General features: G+C 38.7%; 1 protein-coding gene across 1 annotated transcript; it reads right to left on the bottom strand.

Moving 5' to 3' along the window:
- Window positions 1-10,661: 10,661 nt before the first annotated feature.
- Window positions 10,662-21,780, bottom strand: enc3 (ectodermal-neural cortex 3). The gene is made up of 3 exons (XM_048182717.1): window positions 21,590-21,780; window positions 18,891-20,688; window positions 10,662-12,383 (listed from the first exon to the last, which is right to left on the bottom strand). The coding sequence occupies exon 2, from the start codon at window positions 20,679-20,681 to the stop codon at window positions 18,912-18,914; it is 1,770 nt and encodes a 589-aa protein (XP_048038674.1). The 5' UTR covers window positions 20,682-20,688; window positions 21,590-21,780; the 3' UTR covers window positions 10,662-12,383; window positions 18,891-18,911.
- Window positions 21,781-23,399: the final 1,619 nt, after the last annotated feature.

Raw genomic sequence — 23,399 nt, 5'->3', positions numbered from 1 at the left:
TTTACCAGATGATGTCTCGTGCTTTTGTAATGGTTTTCTGTCCGTCTGTGTCTTGTGCTTTGCTCATTTTAGACGCTGTGCTGCGAGACAACCCCTGTCTGGTTCACAAGTGTCTGTAGTCTCGTCTCTCTTTTTAATTGTAGTTATTTTGTGCAAAGACCTCTGTCCGCAAACGAAAACAAACCTCATGCTGCTGCTTTGTCGTCTCGGCTGTAAAAGTAGCCAGTAGTTCACTAGCAATATGCTTGGTAGTGCCCCAGACAAATTACTAGGGAGTGTTTAATTATATGTAATGTAGCCTAATATGCTAATATATATTGTTTAGTATAAATTAGTTCCAGTTTGATTATTTAACTGTATTTGTGCCATACTGTAAGAATATTTTACTAGTTTAATAACACGTTGTGTTAGTTATGGACTGAGTAACCGACTGAATCATTATTATTACAAAACTCTGAATACATTTTTAATTTGTCATTAACATTTTGTCATATGAACACCCAGTAAGTCTCACAAACCTTTCCTTTCCTTTTTTTAATGTACTTTTTATTTATTTAATTAAAGGTGCCATCGAATGTTTTTTTAAAAGATGTAATATAAGTCTAAGGTGTCCCCTGAATGTGTCGGTGAAGTTTCAGCTCAAAATACCCCATAGATTTTTTTTAATTAATTTTTTTAACTGCCTATTTTGAGGCATAATTAGAAATGCACCGATTCATGTTGCGGCCCCTTTAATTGCTCGCGCTCTCCGCCCCCTCCCGAGCTCTTGACTCTATCATTGCATAAACAAAGTTCACACAGCTAATATAACCCTCAAATGGATCTTTACAAAGTGTTCGTCATGCATGCTGCATGCATACATCGGATTATGTGAGTATAGTATTTATTTGGATGTTTACATTTGATTCTGAATGAGTTTGAGTTATTATACTGAGTTATTATTGCTCCATCTGCTATTTTTCGCTATTGTCCTTGCTTGCTTACCTAGTCTGATGATTCAGCTGTGCACATCCAGACGTCCTGCCCTTGTGTAATGCCTTGAACATGAGCTGGCATATGCAAATATTGGGGGCGTACATATTAATGAGCCCGACTGTTACGTAACAGTCAGTGTTATGTTGAGATTCGCCTGTTCTTCGGAGGTCTTTTAAACAAATGAGATTTATATAAGGAGGAGGAAACAATGGAGTTTGAGACTCACTGTATGTCATTTCCATGTACTGAACTCTTGTTATTTAACTATGCCAAGGTAAATTCAATTTTTAATTCTAGGGCACCTTTAAAGGTAATTAAGGGTAGGGTAGGCAATTTTTTTCATAAACACTTTTGTTATGCTGGTTAAAACTCTTCACATCCTGATATCAATCAATAATAGAAGTGCTCTAAATATTTAAAAATGCACATCTGTGTAAGTCTCAGGAACAAAAAAAATGTCCAATCTGTGAATCTGCAGCTGTCAGGTGGTACAAGTAGAGCTCCGTAAGTCGTTTACGTTCATTATTATTGTAATGTTATGTGCTTTGAGACATGAGGTAATTTAATGCCATCTTTCATCTTGCGATGCTTTGCCGACTCTGCTGTATGCGTTCATGTGTTTTTGAGGAGGTGTGGCTTTGGAGACGCTCTGAAGGGAGGGTGGGATCTCATGCTTTCAAAGCTAACTTGCTATTGCTAGCCTCTCCGAAATTACTTACCATACCTTTAAAGATGCACAGTTGAGTGCATGAAGTGTCCAACAATCCACACTTAGTTTTTTTGTTTTGTTGTGGGGGGGGTTTCGGTTAATTATCATCCAGGTATTTAAAGTGCAATTTTTCTTTTTGGAAATTAATGTGTGAAAACTCTACTCACACTATTTATACTACAAAACGGTATAGAATAGTGCATAAGTATGTGAATTGGGACGCACCTAGTGAACTAAGTAATGGCTCTCTGAATCTGATTCAAACTGCTAACACACAAACAAGCTTGAGGGCATATAGTGAATCTTTTTGATTGACTCATTAAAAAGAACCGATTCATAATAGAATTTTGTTCCCAAATCGGACAACTCAAGCTCTCGCCGTTTTTGCTATATAGATTTTGCTATCTTTCAAGATGATATTTGACTAAAATGCGTATACAGAGTATTTATTTAGATTTTAAATTATTGTTGCAATTTTTGTTTCTAGCATTTGCGAGCAGTGTATTCAAAGTGTGGAGCCCTGCATTTGACTAGGATTCTAGTGCTGTTTATTTTCCCTTTAATATCATAAGAACTTCCTGCAATCTTTTTACAAGCATGATATTGTCTAAAATCTCTCTCTCCCTCACACACACAGAGAGAGAGAGTTGGATAACAGCTCTGCAAGGTCTAGACCAGTGATCATGCCTCATGCAGGCCATATAACTTCCTGTCCTGGCCTCATAAAAAGAAATGTTTTGTGTGTTTTTTTTCTGTGTCCATGGAAACAATTTTACTATGTCTTTATTGCTTTTTCAGTAATACTTTGTAGTGAAAGTACTACTAAAGACCACCTGTTGTAAAATGACCAATATAAATGTACAACAGTGATGAATTAAGTTATTGTTCTTTGTTTATCATCATGAAAAACGAAATATGACCCGGAAGATAAAGTTACTGCTAACTGATAGTATGCCTCAACACACACTGTGTTTATTCATAAGTTTGTAGAGGTGTAATCCAATAAAGTGGCCTGTGAAGAATCTGCTGCCATAGTAAAATCTTTGTGTATTTAGTTACAGGCCAGAAAATCTTTATTTGGAATTGTGTGTGTGTGTGTGTGTGTGTGTGTGTGTGTGTGTGTGTGTGTGTGTGTGTGTGTGTGTGTGTGTGTGTGTGTGTGTGTGTGCGCGCGCGCGTGCGCGTGTGTGTGTGTGTGTGTGGATGGATGGCGATCTGTGATAAAAACGCTCGTACTCTGTAGGTCTTGTGCCAAATAGCTGTTGAAAAAAGAGTGTAAGATTCTTGCCAAGCCGAATGATCTATAAATGTCAATGGCCTGTGTGACTGAATGCCGTTAGCTGTTTATTTTTCATCCAACCGGTTTGGTTTCATGCTTTTACTTCTGCATAGTTTGATAACTGATAAATCTGTCAATTGTTTGATTAGATCAGTTGGATAAAGGTGTGCAATATTATTTACAGTATTTTATTGTAAAGTATGTTATTCAACATTTTGTCTAATATTCTCATTTGCAAATTAAAGGGTTAGTTCACTTTAAAATCAAAATTACCCCAAGCTTTACTCACCTTCAAGCCATCCTAGGTGTATATGACTTTCTTCTTTCTGATGAACACAGTCGGAGTTATATTAATAAATAACCTGACGCATCTAAGCTTTATATTGTCAGTGAACGGAACCAACAAGTTTGAAGCTGAAGAAAGTGCATCCATCCATCATAAACATACTCCACACGGCTCTGGGGTTAATAAAGGCCGTCTGAAGCGAAGTGATGTGTTTGTGTGAGAAAAATATCCATGTTTAACAAGTTATAAATTAAAATATCTAGCTTCCGGGATTTATCCCCCTTTTTTTTTCTAAAAAGTGACTTGGATTTCAAAATCACCATCAAATCTTTGGCTCATCAAAGAACTTTGCTTCAATTTCAACAGACTTGATATATAGAAAATGATTGAACTTTTAACAGAAATACAATCCATGTGATATTAGATGTGCATCATATGGTGCTACACACAAAAAGCCAAGGTTCGTCCTTGCCCGCAGCTGCTTCATTAACCTTGCGAGTTAGAGAGGCTGACACCCCAACACCCTAGAGACAGGCGCAGACAGACGCCTCACTTCCTTTTGTTGTATTATTCATCCTGATGTCACTTTTCGAGTGCCTTTTCAGTTGAGTGGCCCATAATTATCAACCGGGCCCATATCGGGATGGGCAGACTCGAAAAGAGACCATCTGCCCCACCCCGTCTGAATGACACAAAGGTCCAATTACGGCTCTGTCCCGTCCTAGAGATACGATTCACTCTCATTCCTTCTCGTTTTTTCTTTCCTCCAGGAAATAGCACCGAATCCCACTCATCCCAAACAAACAAGGGGCATTATGGTGATGAGGAACTATTTCAAGCATCCAAACATGTGAAGCGTCCGTGGAATGCTTGTGAATAAGTTCTGTGGCATGTCTAGCCGCTATCACCATTTTATCTAAGGGGGAAAATATCCACTTCCCACATTGGAAGACATTTAAATCTGTGCAAAATATTGCAAATATCTAGATTCTTCTTCACTGAGCTTAGAGGAACAATTTTCATTTTTTTCCCTTTGTTCACCTCCTGCGAGTCTAGAAATGTTTTGAATTTGATGCTACGCCTCAACCTGAGGCCATCGACCGCACAAGGCAGAGCATCAAAGCTCGGCATCGCATAATAACATTCACTGTTAGTCAGAGCGCTGCTAGATCTGTCAGCGAAGCTTCTGTCCACACCGTCCCTCCCAGACGCCCCCCTACTGTTCAGCGTAATTACTCCATTGTGTAAACAGTGATTACTGCTCCCCCCCTTCCCCAAAACGCTGTTCCTCTCTGCTGCCCATTTCTGTCGGAACGCTCTCAGAAGTCTCTCGTCTCAATTTTAGAGACTCAGAGATTTCTGTGCTCAATTGTTTTCACAAATAACCGGCTTCTTTTATGGCGTCTAGACAAAGAGATGTTTTGGCAAGGCGGATGGAGGCGCCCACCTCTTTGTGTTGAATGCCGAGTGATGTGCATTTTACTGAGGGAAGATTTATGTGCGCTGCAGGAGAACCTGCGACTCGTGTTAAAGCGTGTCAGTTATGCTTCCTTTCCTGTGTTCTAATCATCCATTAACTTTGGCAAGAACGCATTTAAGCATTTTTGAACATTCTGAGTTACTTGCATCAAGGTTTATGGCCACAGAGATATAGATAAGATGACAGACTATCTAACAGGGCACATTTTCCTGCTGAAAGAGGCCACAGTTAAGGAATACCGTTTCCATGAAAGGGTGTACATGGTCTGCAACAATGCTTAGGTAGGTGGTGTGCATCAAAATAACATCCACATGGATGGCAGGACCCAAGTTTTCCCGGCAGAACATTGCCCAAAGCATCACACTGCGTCCGTCGGCTTGCCTTTTTCCCATAGTGCATCCTGGTGCCATGTGTTCCCCAGGTAAGCAACATACGTGCACCTGGCCATCCACGTGATGTAAAAGAAAATGTGATTTATCAGACCAGGCCACCTTCTTCCATTGCTCCGAGGTCCAGTTCTGATGCTCACGTGTCCACTGTTGGCATTTTCCGCGGTGGACAGGGGTCAGCATGGGCACCCTGACTGGTCTGTGGCTATGCAGCACCATATGCAACAAACTGTGAAGCACTGTGTATTCTGACACCTTTCTATCAGAACCAGCATTAACTTCTTGAGCAATTTGAGCTACAGTAGCTTGTCTGTTGGATCGGACCACACGGGCCAGCCTTCGCTCCCCACGTGCATCAATGAGCCTTGGACACCCATGACCCTGTCGCCGGTTCACCACTGTTCCTTCCTCGAACCACTTTTGAAAGATACTGACCACTGCAGACCGGGAACACCCCACAAGAGCTGCAGTTTTGGAGATGCTCTGACCTAGTCGTCTAGCCTTCACAATTTGGCTCGTCAAACTCACTCAAATCCTTACGCTTGCCCATTTTTCCTGCTTCTAACACATCAACTTTGAGGACAAAATGTTCACTTGCTGCCTAATATATCCCACCCACTAACAGGTGCTGTGATGAAGAGATAATCAGTGTTATTCTCTTCACCTGTCAGTGCTCATAATGTTATGCCTGATTGGTGTATATACAGTATATATCTATCTTGAGGCTGTCAAACCAAAATCAAGGTTTGTACTGACCCAACATTTCAAATTAAGTTATGCAACACATTTTTGTCAAGGTGATCATTTCATATATCATCCCACTAAGCTTCTCAGTGTTGCTCAACACACCTTGAGGTCTGTGTAAATGCTGTTTATGCCATAGTGTGGTGGCTCCCTCCAGTTAAACCACAGGACTTCGAGGAGACCACTAGAACATTAACGTTCCTGACAGATCACATCTTGACTCGACTGAAGGAAAGTACCTGCGCCCAGATGCCACAGACGCATCTACACATCAGCACTTTGAGCTGCCTGTGGTCAAAGACGGCCTGAATTGTGTCATTTTGTGGCCACTTTTTACCTAGACGTTGCTTTGACTTGTCTGGCAGTGTCGACTACACAACATTTCTTGCATTTCTTAAGGAATGGGAGTTGCTGTGTTGGTTGGGCAATAAACCTCAGTTTGAACAGTGCCTGAGGATACTAATTTTTTTCTGTGCATAATAAACAAGATGTGCTTTGCTGGAGGTTCCTGCAGGGCAAAATAACATTTTCATTAGTACATTGATTTAGCTGCAATTACAGGAGGTGGACGGTTGGAAAGGACGCTTCTGGCCCGGACCCTGGAGGTAATATCCCCATGGGGGGGCAACCATTGGAAGCTGATTCTCCACTAATGCGGGATCTTTGTGTTCCTGGAGGCCCCCCAGCTGCACGCATCCGCCTGGCAGACACACGCCAGCATTTAGGTGAAGGGGGGCAACCGACCCCTCTCCCCCCTCCCAGTGTCCGTTCCACCCCATTGCGCTCTTTCTGTGCAGGGTTATGGCAAGCGTTAACCAACTACCCTCACTGAAACCGCCTACGCCAACCGCCCCTTCTTTCAGTCCATGCTGTGGCGGTCCTTCCTTTCCAGACCTCATTGGCTAGTCCTTTTGTATTCTGCCAAGTTTCAAACGTCTATTTATGTGCGCTGCATTAATTGCGTCGGCGGCAGAATCTTTTTAAGTTTGTCGGTTTTTCATTTTGCATGACAATGGTGCTTTTGAGCAGTCTGACAAAAACAGGCTAGCGCACACACACACCCTGCCAAGATCCCTTTGAAAGGAAGATGTCTCGTATCCCGTGCCTTTTTTTGTTTCGTCACATTCATTCAGATGCTGTTCCCCATCTGCGCTCACACCTGAAGCACTTAGCGGGTCAACATGCTCAGCTGGCGTACGTTGCTTGTGATGAATGGAGTTTGTTTTTTGCCGCCTTTTTTGCAGTCTTACACAAAAGCTACTCTGTCAGCAATGCAAGACCATTTTTTAATCCGTGTACCTTGTATACCGTCAATAATCTATAGTTTTAATACACTCAAAAAATATATATATTTGTGCTGCTTGTTCATGTTGTTTTAGTTAGAATTAATTTCATTATTTTCAAAAGATGAATGTAAAATGTAAAGTAACTTAATTCTTTCTTGTTGGGATTACATGAAAAGTTCCCAGCATACTTTGTATGTGACTTGATTAGAAGAGTAACTAGAGAGTATCTTTTGAGCCTAATTTTATTGGGCTTTACTAAACTCAGGTTCTACTACACATGTAAATACACAAATACTACTAAACATTAATTTGTTCAACAAAACATTTTGGTTTGAATAGACTGCAATTGTATGGAAACACACATATTTAATACTTTATGTAACGTATCTTTGCCAACTAAACCTAAGAGGATAAACAGCCATGACATTTTTCCCATCCCATTTTGTTCACATTTACCTAGTGTGCCAATATTAGTAGATCTCAGTAACTTTCAAACTTCAAAGGAACATCAAAATTTGTCAAACTTTCCTGTGCTAGATCAAACTGTCATCCTATTTATTGCAAAGGCTTCAATGGTTGCAATATCATTTTTACAAAGACATCTGTCTGGAAAAACAGTTTTCTTCCCCATGGGATTGCACCCAGCTGCTTTTAGGGATTTCTCCCATCTGGCATCTCTGATCGGCTCTATTAGTGCACGGACCCGTGGCTTTTGACCTCCACATGCATAACTTATTCAAGAGTGTCTAGCTGGCATCAGGCCAGCTCTTACTTTCTGTATCAATGTCTTTTTCAATCAGTCTCCTGGAGCTCAGCCATGGATTTGGTTTGGAAAAGACTGAATTGGTTAAGATGTTTGATTTCATTATTCAGTGTTGATGTACTAAAGTCATCCTATTATGCTATTATAAAAATTCCTCATTTTGTTTTGGAGGTCTTCTTCAATTGGTTTACAACCCGAATTCTGGAAAAGTTGGGACATTTTTTCAACAAATGGCTGAAAAAGCAAGAAATTTTGAAAAGATTCAGCTGGGAGAACATCTAGCAACTAATTAAGTTAACTGATATCAGGTGATTAGCTATAAAAGGGATGTCTTAGAGAGACAGAGTCTCTCAGAAGTAAAGATGGGCAGAGCTGTGAAAGAGTGCATAAAAAGATTGTGGAATACTTTAAAAACATTGTTCCTCAATGTCAAATTGCAAATCTCATCATCTACAGTGCATAACATCATCAAAAGATTCAGAGAAACTGGAGAAATCTCTGTACGTAAGGGACAAGGCCGAAGACCATTATTGGATGCACGTCTTCGGGCCCTCAGACGACACTGCATCACTTATTGGCATGATTGTGTCAATGACATTACTAAATGGGCCCAGGAATACTTCCAGAAACCACTGTCGGTAAACACAATCCGCCGTGCCATCTGCAGATGCCAACTAAAGCTCTATCATGCAAAAAGGAAGCCATATGTGAACATGGTCTTGAAGGGCCGTCGTGTCCTGTGGGCCAAGGCTCATTTAAAATGGACTGTTTCAAAGTGGAAAATTGTTCTATGGTTAGACGAGTCCAATTTTGACATTCTTGTTGGAAATCACGGACGCCGTGTCCTCCGGGCTAAAGAGAAGGGAGACCTTCCAGCGTGTCATCAGCGTTCAGTTCAAAAGCCAGCATCTCTGATGGCATGGGGGTGCATAAGTGCATACGGTATGGGCAGCTTGCATGCTTTGGAAGGCACTATGAATGCTGAAAGGTATATAAAGGTTTCCAGATGACGTCTATTTCAGGGAAGGCCTTGTTTATTTCAGCAGGACAATGCAAAACCACATACTGCAGCTATTACAACAGCATGGCTTTGTCATAGAAGAGTCCGGGTGCTGAATTGGCCTGCCTGCAGTCCAGATCTTTCACTTTTAGAGAACATTTGGTGCATCATTAAATGAAAAATACGTCAAAGATGACCACAAACTCTGCAGCAGCTGGAAACCTGTATCAGGCAAGAAAGGGACCAAATTCCAACACCAAAACTCCAGAAACTCATAACCTCGATGCCCAGACGTCTTCAAACTGTTATGAAAAGAAGAGGAGATGCTACACCATGGTAAACATGCCCCTGTCCCAACTATAGCAGGCATCGAATTTGAAATGAGCTCATTTTGTGCATAAAATTGTAACATTTCTCAGTTTAAACATTTGTTATCTATGTTCTATTGTGAATAAAATATTTTCTCATGTGATTTGAAAGTCTTTTAGATTTCATTTTATTCAAATTAAAAAAACATCCCAACTTTTGCGGAATTCGGTTGTTCATGAATCCAAGGTAAAAAAGACACTTTATTTTTCTTATAATATACGTAGAAGCATCATCCTTTTCACAGTGTCTGAAATGGTTTGATAAAGTGTTCAGTCTCCCTAAACTCCTACTTTCTGAGAGCTTACTCTGCTCTCATTGGTCATATGGCCCAGTCTGTTGTGATTGGTCTGCCAATTACAGCTGCCGAAACAAAGGGCCCATTACAATATCTGGATTTCAGCTCCAGATCTTCTTCAGCACTTGATACACAGTGATACGAACAGTAACGATGATGTTGGTTTTACTGTATCAATTCCAGCAAGAGTCCTCATCTTTTGGAAGTGATGCAATGTGGATTGGCTTTCACAGCACAGAAAACAGCATCTTCTGGACATGTCGACAACATGAACCAAACTCTTCCAGGCCTCAGCTACAACTACATTGTTTGTGGGTCAAAGTAGACATTGTTAGTGGGCAGCCAATGAAGATCATAGGCGGGCATGATGCAAATTTCTTACAAACCTATGTAGGTTTGAGCATGAAGACTGGAATTACTGACAACATTCACAAACAGCTATATTATTACACACTACATGATAATAGAGACAATTTAATGATCTGCCTTGAGAACAATGTGTTGATATTTGATTAGTGGTCCTACAACCCTCTGAAGTGGCTTTTTTGATGAATCTTAAGAACATCTGGTTAATTTCTCAAAAGTTTGTTTGAAAGAAATGTTCGACTTTTGTAATACATTTTCCCTATTAATATAAACTGTAGATTGGCTTCATTTATTTGTCTCTTTCTTTCAACACTCAGATCTCTTCCCTACAGTCTGGGCAAAGGAATGCAGTCTGGAGTCTCTGTGCCATTCGTTGGCATTTCCACTAATCACACCTGCCCGGGAATGAGTGGAATGAGGCTGGTGCCATGACATGTACCCACACACCCTTACAAGAGTCATGTCTGAAGACGACCATCTCTGAGCAAAAATAGCAATGTGAGATCATAAAGTTTGTGCACAGAAATCAAACTTTAAACTCCAGGTTTCTGGAGCGGCTGGAAAATGCTGTGGTTGAAATCGACTGGGTGTGACTGACAATTTCAAAATTCCAGTTTATCTAGCAAGTTATACAAGGTGCAACACATTCCTTGTCACTCAGCGGATCACAGTCATACTAATCCGCAAATCCAATCCTCGCGCTACAAAGAGAACACTTGCTTGGCATTTTCAGACATTTTATTTAAAAAAAGTCTTTAACACACACACACTGACAGACGTTAGAAACTATATTTGGCATTAAATGTCCAAAACAAACAAGAATCAGTATATCAAAAAGTTGTACACAAATTAAGACAACATATTTCAATGCAAAACAGTTTGCAAATGCAACATTTAGCTGGTAACATGTCTCTATCTGTGCTGCTTTCTTTGGCCTCAGGCAACACATTCTAATGTCTTACGTTTAAGAAAAACACCCTTATGAGTGTAGATGACCGTTCAACAGTGAGAAGGACAGCATCTCAATACAAGTGCAAAATCTACTAAAAAACATAATCGAGGCTACATGTACAGCAACAACATGTAAGACGTTTGCTAGGATGTTGCTCACTTTGAAAATAATTTATTGAAACATTGGCACAAAAACATTAGGGAAGGAATCCACCGCTTTAGTAGTTTAACCACCTGTTATTCACATTGTAAACTACACATTCTACAGTTGCGTGAAACTAATATTCTGAATAAAGAAAAGAAAGCCTATTTTAGGACCAGTAAGAGTGATTTAGCATAGTGACGTTATTTCCATGACAGTTAAGAACATTTTTCGTCATTACCGCAATTTGTCCAGTCTTTTTAAGTATTTATTTTTTAAGTCAACATACAAATATTATAACTTTAATCATTTAAATAATGTATTCTTGTTCTTTTCATTTATGGTAACCAATTCTTTGCATTACGGTAATGAGAATTTGGAGGGAAAATCTGCTTTAATTGCCTTGAAAATATCATTAAAAACAGGCTTCATTGTCTACAAGCAAAATATAACTTCTTATTTGGTGGCTCTTATTTTGCATTGTAACATTCTTTTCATCACAATTAAGATCATATTTACAATTTGTTCTGGAATTCTAAGTATTATTTTTAGAATATATTCAATTTAAAGAATACATTCTTGTTCTGTTCCATTATGGTAATGACTTTTTTTGCATTACGGTAATGAGAATTTAGAGGGAACATGCGTTTTATTTGCCTTGCATATAATACTGCAATGCAAACAACCTAAAATTAGGCTTTATTTTCTTTATGCAAAATATACTATTATTTAGGTGTGAAAAATGACCCAAACTTGTCTATTAGCCCAGCCTGGCTATTCGTCTAGTACTATTATAACAAGAATACAGTGCTGATCAGAAAAGTGTTTAGAATATGTATAATATATTCCATATTCGAAAACATCTGATATAAAAAAAGGCAGCACAGCCTAACTTTATTAAAGTTTTGGGTTCATTTCCTCTTTCAAAGGTCACCCAAGTTTACTAAGAACACAGTGAGCCCTGTTTCATGCACTAAGGTGAGTGACCAGAGGCAAGAGTTAATAATTATTTAATTAATGAACGCACAGGATCCGTGTGAGTGAGCAAGACTTCGAAGTATGGAACCTCAGGCTAAAAACAGCCTGGTTTAAAGAGATAAGTCTAGTAAGTTTATGTACACATGTGTTCATAATGCTGCATCCCTCTTTTGGGTCGAGTCGCCATCAGAACTGCAGCGACCTGGGATGGGCTCCGGTTGCCATGATTACCATCCCGACTGACCTAAGGCTTGGCTTCCAGTGAAAGATCCATGTGAATGTGAAGGAGGAAAAGCGCCTCCCCCTCCCCCCGGCATTCCCAAGCCCCGTGGGGGGGAAACTCGGCTGCATTCCAGAGAACGCTGAAAGATCTGAGGACGGAAAAACAGGGAATGAGTTACACATGTTGAACTCGACATGGTTCACCTACAATCCTTCACATTAGTTTGAAAAACTGAGCACATGACAAAACTATCATTTGCTTTATGGTATGTGTATGTGCTTCAAGGTATGTATATCATACGATATAACTAAATTATCCACAAACACCTGCTAATGAGATCACATTTGGTATGTTAAGCTGCTTTTGATTTCAAAAGAGCTTTAAAACTTGTACTGTAAAATTATTCTTGCCCTGTTAAATTTGTTTCATCCCCTGAAACATGTAGGTAATGAGATCATGAAGTTCACTTGTGCCTAATTTCCACTTTCACAACATGTTTTTACACAACCTATAAAACAAGCTGTTCCAAGCTGTTGTTTTTGAACAATTTACCTTTTAAGAGTGCATTTTATCTTTGCGGTTGCATTAGGAATGCGTAAACTGTTTTGACTAAAGCTTAACCAATATCTAGAGAGAAAAGTGGCATATAAAATGACAATATAAAATACAATAATTTAATGAAAAAAAAAATATTATTAATAGTAATAAAAAATATTGTAATTATTTAAACATTTAAAAAATATATATATACAAATAATTTAATGCTAGCAAATGAAAAAATATATACACAAAGATGCTGAAAAAATACATTAATTACTATGGAAGAGGATTAGGGCCAAGCAATAATAAAAAAAAAACATTTCGAGATTAAAGTTGTTAAATTTCGAGAAAAAACTTGTTAAATTTCGAGAAAAAAGTTGAAATAAAATGTTGAGAATAAACTCGTTAATTTACAAGAAAAAACTCGTTAAATTTTGAGAAAAAAGTTGAGATAAAATGTTGAGAATAAACTCATTAAATTATGAGAAAAAAGTCGTTAAATTATGAGAACAAATTAGTTCAATTACAAATGACTTTATTCTCAACATTTTATCTCGACTTTTTTCTTGAAATTTAACGAGTTTTTTCTCGTAATTTAACAACTTTAATCTCGAGATGGTTTTATTTTTTTATTATTGCTTGGCCCTAATCCTCTTCCGTAAATACATATATTAAAGAAATAACTAAAAACAAATATATATATATACTCCGTGTTGTAAATGTGTGATTTTCAGCTAGGCCGGTTCCAGCTCACTCAAGGAATAATGCCAGATTGACACCGCTGAAACTGATTTAGAGTTTAACAGGGTTAACAGCACTGTAAAGTCTAGATAATACTGTGAACTAACTGCTAAAACTAGCCAGCGGATCCTTTTGCACCCCGCCGTGTCTCTTGACACCACAACACGTCACCATGTGTCTGCTGGTGTAATTAAAGGCTTGAACCCCTTTACCGGCAGGCATAATTATCTTCTTCTAATCAATACTGTTCTGGACATGATGCATGAGGGTCAAAGTTCAGTTGTGGACAGAAAAAAACACTAAATTAAAATGCTATTCTTATGTGTAAAGTCACGCAAGGATGTTTCTCACAATACTGCATCCTCTCTGATGCCTATTTTTCCGTTGTTGAGACGATCAACACTCCAGCAGCATTAAAAATACTACCTGAGAGCTATCAGCCTTTCACAAGTACAGCAGCTTTAGGGACAGTTATATTTAAATATCAGCGGCCCGTATTTCATACCTTTGTGTTATTTCGGGGACATAGCAGACACTTTAATTTAAGATGTGAGAAGTGATGCTAAACGAATGCTCAGTAAAGTGAACAGCTCTTCAGCATTGCATAACTAACGCTCGAGCAGCGCTTATCCATCAGCCTTCCCAAACCAGCAGCAGAGCAAGTGACCTTTGACCCAGTTTGCAGCCCTTGGAAATTCCATTAAAGCAAGTCTAAAGACCCGAACGCATGCCTGGGATTCAATCAGCTTGTGTTAGATTTTATAGTCTTGTTTTCATCACCTAGCACTGCAAATCCTTCTTGTTTTTCTTCATTACACCTACTTTATTCTTTCAACCTCTGGAAACCACGGCCATGTTTTATTAGACAGTCATCTATATGCTTTAAAGTGAATAAATAAATAAATAAATAAAAAACACCCTTATGGTCTTTAAGGACTTAAGGTCTTTGTATTCAAAGTATTGTTTATTGCATTAATCTTACTTTTTAGTTGATTGTAAATCACTTGTGTTTGCAACTTACTATTTTTACAGAATAATAAATAATTAAAATAATAATAAAAAATTTATTTATATGAGTACTAAATATGAGTAGGAATTTTTCATTAGCAAGACTTTAAATAAATAAAAAAAAAACATTTATTTAGGTAATATTTAATAATCAAATGTGTTTCTTTTCATTTTTATCATATTTTGTAAATTAAATAAGGAAATAAATCTAAAAAAAAACAAATATTATCACTCTAAGTAATGACAACCATAAATAAAACTTCAACAATCCCAAGAAATAAATAAAATATTTATTGAACACAACTAATTTGTTTAGTTTTGTTATCTGCTTATTTGGAAGTTAATGTTTTAGAAAATATATAATAATATATAATGTTATTTGTTTATTTAAATTCTAAATAAATGTATTTTATATATGGTGAAAACAAATTTAATGATTAATATGGATTTTAAATAAATAAAAATATTTAAGTCATTTTAAACAAATACATTCCTTTATTTTTTGATCACAATTGTTTTTCATAATTAATAAAACTTAATACATTTGAATATTAATCGCTCACATTAATTTATGTATGTATAGGCTATGTATGTAATGATTACCCTTAATAAAAATGAAACAATAGACTACTAATAAATAAATATTTCTTTAAGTAGTGGTTTGGCTCCAGCTCTTTCCTGATGGCTTCAGCAGCTGTAATGAGGGTCACAGGGCTGAATTAATAACAGCTGTGTAAACTACTGTGTGAATTGATCTGTGCTCGGATCAATCCCTAGTCAGCACCTTATTTATTAGGAAACGCCCTTTGCTTTGCATTATGAGCCGCCCCTCAATATTCTGGCAATGTTTACTAATGAGTAAGAGTTAGATAATCAATCAAATGGTGACAGGACGGCAGCTTAAAATCTTACTGGAATTTTCTTTTGCATATTTCATGATGTTTATGAGTTCTAATTGGTCTATAAATTAACAAGAATACCGTCTCTCTTTAGTCTTTGCGCCCCCGGCTTGAAAAACAAAGGCAGTTTGTATGCTAATCGCACCCTTTTCACCTCCTCTGGTGTATGAATATTATGCAATTCTGATTAATTACATCAAGCGAGTTTGCGGCTGAATGACCTGTTTGATCTGTTTACGGCTGGTAACCAATTTGAGGGCTTTGTATTATTCAATTTCTTTCTGCAGGTCCCACTTCCACGGACAAAGAAATGAAAAAAATTCCATTAACTTTATGCAGATCCAGCCGCGCCGTGGGGCTTGCGAGACGCGGTGACTCCGCGCACGTGTCGGTAAAAGATGGCTGGCCGCAGCTGCCAAAATAAAGGATCTTTCTGTTAGCACTCTGGTTAGCATTAATAAAACATTAGTATTGACCGTGACGGTCACTCTGGTCCGCCTCCGTGAATAATAAAACCGTCCCAAGTGCCAGGAACTGACCCTTGACCTAGATCAGGTGTGTCATACAACAAACAGAGGACTCATATGGTGTGTGTTGGGTAAGTGCCAGTTACTACAGCCTGCTCTGCAAGACCAAAGAATGAGAGGATCTTGATAACTTCCTCCATGGTGCTCATGTTACAGTTTGGATTACTAGTCTTGCCAACTAGACATTAAAGTTGCCTGAAGACAGGAAATATAATTCATCTGTAACCAGGGTGATGTTCAGCTACATTATACCTTCCTTCTCTCTGAATACTGCATGTTACACACAGGCTATACAACTTTTTTATATATAGCCTAGAAAGTGAAACGGTAGGCATTATGCAACGATAAACGTTTTAAGCTGTAGCATGCAAATAACCTCATCACAGATCTTTACTTTACAGTAATAAAATGCATTTTAAATTCACATGTGTGTAAACATGTCTTGTTTTGGTAGTTATATAAGGGTCAAAAAGAGATTAAAGGGTTAGTTCACCCAAAAATGAAAATTCTGTCATTAATTACTCACCCTATGTCGTTCCACACCTGTAAGACCTTTGTTCATCTTTGGAACACAATTTAAGATATTTTTGATAAAATCTGATGGCTCCGTGAGATCTCCATTGCCAGCAAGATAATTAACACTTTCAATGCACAGACAGCTACTAAAGACATATTTAAAACAGTTCATGTGACTTCATGTTATGAAGTGATTAGAATACTTTTTGTGCGCCAAAAAAACAAAATAATGACTTTATTCAACAATATCTAGTGATGGGCGATTTCAAAACACTGCTTCATGAAGCTTTACGAATCTTTTGTTTCGAATCAGTGGTTTGGAGTGCATATCAAACTGCCAAAGTCACGTGATTTCAGTAAACAAGGCTTCATTATGTCATAAGTGTTTCGAAATTTCAATGGATCACCACTGGGGGGCTTTTGGCAGTTTAATACACGCTCTGAACCACTGATATGAAACAAAAGATTTGTAAAGCTTCGAAGATTCATGAAGCAGTATTTTGAAATCGGCCATCACTACAGTAGATATCGTTGAATGAAGTCGTTGTTCTTTTTGGCGCACAAAAAGTATTCTCGTCACTTTATAACATTAAGGTTGAACCACTGTCGTCACATGAACGGTTTTAAATAAGTAGCTTTCTGGGCATCTGAAAGTGTTAATTATCTGGCTGGCAATAGAGGCCTCACTGAGCCATCGGATTTTATCAAAAATATCTTATTTTGTGTTCCAGAGATGAACAAAGCACTTACAGGTGTGGAACTACATGAGGGTGAGTAATTAATGACAGAATTTTCATTTTTGGGTGAACCAACCCTTTAAATATCTGATATTACATCCAGATCATTGCCAATACTGGAAAAGGACGTATAATCAAGCACAGTATAGAATTCAGTACAGTAGGCTCTGTTTCTGATAAATGTAGTAGGTCATATAAAAAGTCTGCATACTGTGCACAGTACACATACTGCATGAAAAGTATGCTAGCATGCTATTTCAAACATAACCCAAGTTAAACCACAATCTAAGCAGAGTTTTGTGGCTGTTATTCACAATACGTCAACATAGGAAATAGATCTGTGCTTGTCAAATCATTTCATGGGGTTGTTCGAGTAAATAAAGACAATGCATAAAGAAAAAGTACATACTTGTAGAAAAAGTGTGTTGGGTGAACTGCTTTCCAGTGTATTCTGAATATCTCTGTACCAACTCAAAGTCAAACAGTGACTCACTGTGCTGATATGCAACGACAATAGGAAAGAAACTTATCTGCGTTTAAATGGGTGTGACTGGCTGGTGAGAAATTATGAGTCTACTCCTTTAGCCTGATGTATCTTCGATGCACTCTAATGCATGTTGGGTTGTGGCAAAAATGAACATCAAAGAAAAGAACATTTTCATTTCCTTGCCCCTGTTACAAGATGACAGCTTCTGAAGCTACGTGTATTTTTAGTTTTAAGCTGCTGGCTGCCAAATGGTGCAAAATATAGCTGCACCCTATTACACATGCCTCACTCCACTGTTTCTAACAAGGCTATTCTGTGCAAAAATCAATGGCGAATTAGCACTATTCAAAAGAGCTGAACTCTCAAAGTAGATAAAAGAGACTTGTCAACTGCAGCCGTGCAGATCTGAGGCCTCTCAGACTCTCTTCTGCCCGTCTCCACCCAAACCATCTGTTTATTATTGAGGAAGGGCAAACAGCAGTTCCTCTAGGCGTCCTTCCATTAAGTGAGCGCTGAGCTTATGGTAACAAGCTGTGAGTGTGCTAAACAAGACAAGCTGTTTTAGAAGCAGAACTAGCAAGAGTTTAGCATTATAAAAATCCTTGATGTTTTACAACAAATAACGCATAGGGCCCTGTAAAGACGTCACCTGACAAGATGAAACGGTCCAGTTTCCAACCTTGAATCTTCCTGCCAAACATTACACATCAATCTCAAATAAACACACCTTCTCTAAACATCGGTGATCTGTGGGAAACCATTATTTGAGATTGCTATCTGTCTGGCTACTGTGTACACTTGTGAGAACAATAAGCCCTGACATTTATTTAAAAGAAGACAGAGGATTTGTAAACAACCCAGGGAAGCAAAACCCTTTTCAGTGGAGCAATGTGCAAAAAATGGTACAGGCCTCACCAAAGGGAGAACTACAAGAATGAACCTGATCCTGTTCTTGCTGGAAGCATTTGGAAAAGCCTGTACGCCCCAGAGAGATGTGTTTTACTCTGTAATTTGTGCTGCCACATTCCTGTTCAAACTATTAAGAAACATTTGGTTTTTATTTGACACCCAACAGCACTAATTACGGTTAGACATTTTCATCAACAAACAAAATTACTGTTTTATACATCAGAGAGGGCATGAATATTCAAAGCAAATGCTGTCAGTTGGTCCAGGACAGTGACATCGGACAATACTCACCAAATAACAGGTGTATTTTCTTCAAGATGGGAGGTACTTCCAGGTGCTGACAAATGCTGTCGGGATAAGCGAATATGGTACGCTTGTTATGCTATCCCATGAGTCCGTTGAGGGGTCATAGCAGTCCAAGGTTTTACACCTCTGCGCCCCAAAGTATCCCCCGACCACGTACAGGCGATTCCCCGACGCCACCGCATGACAGCTGATTCTCCTGGAAGTCACGTCACCAAACTTGGTCCACTGGAACGTCTCGCTATTGAAGCGGTACGCGGAGCTCGCCGAGAACTCAGTATCTCCGCCAATGACAACAACATGGTTCCCAACGACTGCTGCCGCTGTGTAACGCCAAAGCTGAGGACAAGTGGCCGGGACAGTCCACCTGTTCTCACAGGGGTCGAAGCACTGAACCTTAGGATATTTGTCCCTGTTTACACTAGTCCCTCCGAAAGCAAAGAGTTTGTTTTTGGCCCCTACGACAGCAGCATTGCTCACACCCTCTCGAAGAGGAGCTACCAGTGTCCACTTGTTGGATTGGGGGTTGTACTGCTCCACTTGTTTGAGAGACACAGATGGGGATGCAGGGAACGACCCCGCAAGGGATGTGTGTCCACCTACTACATAGAGAATGTGGTCAAGTTCTGCTGAACCATGTCCAAATCTAGCGACGAGCATCGGTGCAGCTTTGGACCATTCGTCATGCAAGGTGTCATAGACCCAAACGTCTTTTGAAGACCCGTTTTCAGACCCTCGTCCACCTGTGACATATACCTTACAGCCAATAGCGCAAGCACTACACTCTTTGCGAGGGCTAGGAAGGTCTGTTTTGGGAGTGATCTCTTTCGCCTTGTGATCAATCATGTATACTTTGTCGCACATGAACGTTTGGCCTCCTAGAAGCAGGAGGGCTTGGCTGACCTTCCGGGGTCGGGCGCAGAAGCCCGTGACAACTCCGTCATTCTGCAGGATCTTCATTTTGCAACGGACAGCGTCTTCCACAATCTCACGGCCCACCTTGTGTCCCATGACGAGCTCCTCGGATGCAACATTCTTTAGCAGGTAGCTCTCAGGGAGCAGGGCGAGGCGAACGCAGCGCAGAAGGTCGGGAAGATCCAGATGTCTTCTCCCAATGTCTGCTCTAACCCAGTCAATAACAGCCTCGTACACAATGCTTTCATCCTCAACCTCCAACTCCTCGCTAAAAACGAGCTCCTGAACTTTATCTTTGGGCAGGCTCAGGAAGTCCTCAGTGTGGTAGAGATTAGCGAAATTTGCCAGGCACATCCGCCAAGAAAGTTCATACAACTTCTGGCACTGATGAGCATCGGACAGAAGCATCATCCCAAGACAGTTGGACGGATGCAGGTTCTTCTCCAGGAATTCTGCGGCGGCGTCACGGATGTCGTGGAACTGGAGCATGTCGCTAGCCTCCAGCAAAGACTCCGCATTTTCCTCGTTGATGATCACCCGGGCGGAGTAGGCGTAGTCTAGCAGGAGCTCCAGAACCTCCGGGTGCAATGAGTCATGGAAGTTGACCTCGGCGTCTCGGCTCTCCTTCAGGCCACCGCTGAACATGGCCTCAAAATAGCGGCTACACGATGCCAGAACCGCCCGGTGGCATGGGAATGCTCGATGTCCAGCACGCAGGACTACATCCGTGAAAATACGTCGCTTGCGGAGGAGGTTGAGGTGGGTAAGTAGGCTGTCTGCATGTGACGTCTTGTGGAACAGCTGGATGTTCATGGATCCAGAGCTTGACCTCGACTTTCGGTTCTCGTGATTACTGACAGACATCTTTGAACTAGATAAAAGAGTAAAAAAAAAAAGAAAGAATTAAAACTATTTCCTTTTAGATCCCTTTGGATAAAGCGTTCAAGTCATCCGTGGACATTCATTTGATATTCCTCAGAAGGCCTATTGTTCAGCAGTGTTTAAAAATCCTTAACATATAATTAGACAGTGGATACATCACAGTTAGAGCAATTACACTTGGAACCAACCATATCCTTGGACGGCAGTAAACCCATAATCGTTTGTTAAACAGCACTAAAACATTACAGCTTTTCGTTTACCTTGAGATTGTCCTGTCTTTCAGTACAAGGGTTAATGATTCATGGGAAATAAATCATCGCCTTCCTCTTTGATCTCTGATAAAATTACTGCTCTTAGCTCTCATTTCATAATTTTGGTTATGCATAAAACAAAGCAAATTGTACAGGAGTATGAACCAAAATGAAAGCTACACCACTGTTAAATAAATAACATTTACAAGTGTTTAATACTGGTCACATAATAAGGCCAACAAACCAAATCTTTAAAAACTCTTTAAACAGACTTGACAATGACTTGAATTTACCATGTTAAATCAAAAAATACCATAGTCGCTACATTTATTGCTACTAGAAATACTGAGAAAATATTAATACATTAAAATTCAGTATGAATGTATCATAACGCTAACTGCAGTAACTATGGTCATCTATAGCAACACGTGCATTTAAATAACTTTAATACAAATATATTATTGACATGAAGAAATGGACATGATGTTTAAAGTATTTCGCAACCTATTCAAAGATTTAACGTTAAAGTGACAAGTTTTCGCCAGACAAATCTACGGAGCGGTCCATGTATACCTCACGTTTTTACATTAAAGGCATTGTGTGGTATAACCAAGTATGATAAAAGTAATATGAATTTACCTTATTTCCTTTCGTCGCGCGGACTTGCACAGTATGCATTAGACTTTTAAAGACGGGCGTTACTCTAAGACGTCTTGAAAGATTTCAGTAGTAACATTTCTCGTGATGAGAATGATCAGTCTGTGAGATCTGCCTGTTACACACTGGGGAGCATTACTACTGTGAGTGAGTGTCGAGTAGTGTGGATTTCAGTCGCTCCTCCTCTTTCCGCATGTTAAATGTCCAATCCTGGCGGAGGAGGTGATCTTAGGACACGTTTTATTAGTAATCAGAAGTGTTTCAGATAATTATTGAGCATACATGTGTGTGTGAATGTGACTAGCACTGGTATTGAGACATAATGCATGTTTTTCATGTTTGTGATTGTGAATGATAGTATCATGTAAGGTCCTCCACAGATAGCAACACCTTCTCAGGAAGGTCATATTCCAGTTATGCATGAAGTGTTCAGCAGCTCTCAGTTCAGTTTAAGGAAAGAAATTCTACTCTTTTCAATTACGTATCTCTGACATGGAAATGTAAGAATGTGTCTTTTCTAACATAACACCAAAAATAGACAGAAATTTGAGATTTTAAATACAGTACAACTAAATTACAAAGTAAAACGACAACAAAAACAATGTTTACTCAATTAAAACAATATATATATATATATATATATATATATATATATATATATATATATATATATATATTTAAATCAGTAGGCCTACTGTACGTGGTTTTACCATTTTATACAACTGCTGTATCCCAGGTGAAAAAAAGTACATTTTCTATAATGTACTTAAAGTGCTCTATTTTTGTGCACTAATTTTGTACTTAATATACTAAAAATTCTTCTTTAGTACTTCTTAAGATCATCTTAAAAACATCTAAGTGTACTCAACTGTGCTATTTTGAGACGGTATGAAATATGAACTAAAATGTGTTTTTAATATACCATCTCTGTATTTAAAAATATATATTTAGCTACCACTTGTTGTACACTATGGGTTCAAATGTACTATAAGTGGTATCTAAATACATTTTTTAAATACAGAGATGGTATATTAAAAACACATTTAAGTTCATATTTCATGCTGTCTCAAAATAGCACAGTTGAGTACACTTATGAGTACACAGATATTCTTAAGATTATCTTAAGAAGTACTAAAGAAGAATTTTTAGTATATTAAGTACAAAATTAGTGCACAAAAATAGAGCACTTTAAGTATATTATAGAAAATGTACTTTTTTTCACCTGGGATGTACTGTACTGTATTTAAAATCTCAAATTTATGTCTATTTTGATGTTATGTTTGACAGAAAAAAAATATTTTTAGAAAAGACACGTGTTCTTACATTTCCACGTAATTAAAGAGAGTAGAATTTCTTTCCTTAAACTGAACTGAGTGCCTCTAAACACACAGTATGGGTATCGAGCCTCTTTCATTGAGGTATTTAGTATCAATCCACAGTGTTTTCTTTCCGACGCAGGAAGAGCATGTTATTCTTTGAATCTTTCATTCATCCTTAGTGCTGTTGTTGTACAAACATCACCAGTGTACTGAGCTGTGAGTGATCACTCACTGTACTGTGTGACTGTTAATTACTGTCAGACCCCCTGCCAACACTCACTGTTTATATCTAATAGAGTTATTAGAGCTTAAACACAGCCGTTACTGTCTCAATGTCCTGTTTACACAGTCCTCAACACCAATTATATCTGACTTCCAAAACAAAATCCTTCTGGCTGGTTTCACACTTTTAACTTCCACTATGGTCATGTTTTGGCTTTGACATATTTTGAAATAAACTGTATCCCTTTATT

This window comes from Megalobrama amblycephala, linkage group LG2, assembly GCF_018812025.1.
Source record: "Megalobrama amblycephala isolate DHTTF-2021 linkage group LG2, ASM1881202v1, whole genome shotgun sequence".
In the NCBI taxonomy this organism is placed as follows: domain Eukaryota; kingdom Metazoa; phylum Chordata; class Actinopteri; order Cypriniformes; family Xenocyprididae; genus Megalobrama; species Megalobrama amblycephala.
The sequence above is the reverse complement of the archived record's forward strand: the minus strand, read 5'-3'. Positions and strand labels throughout refer to the sequence as shown.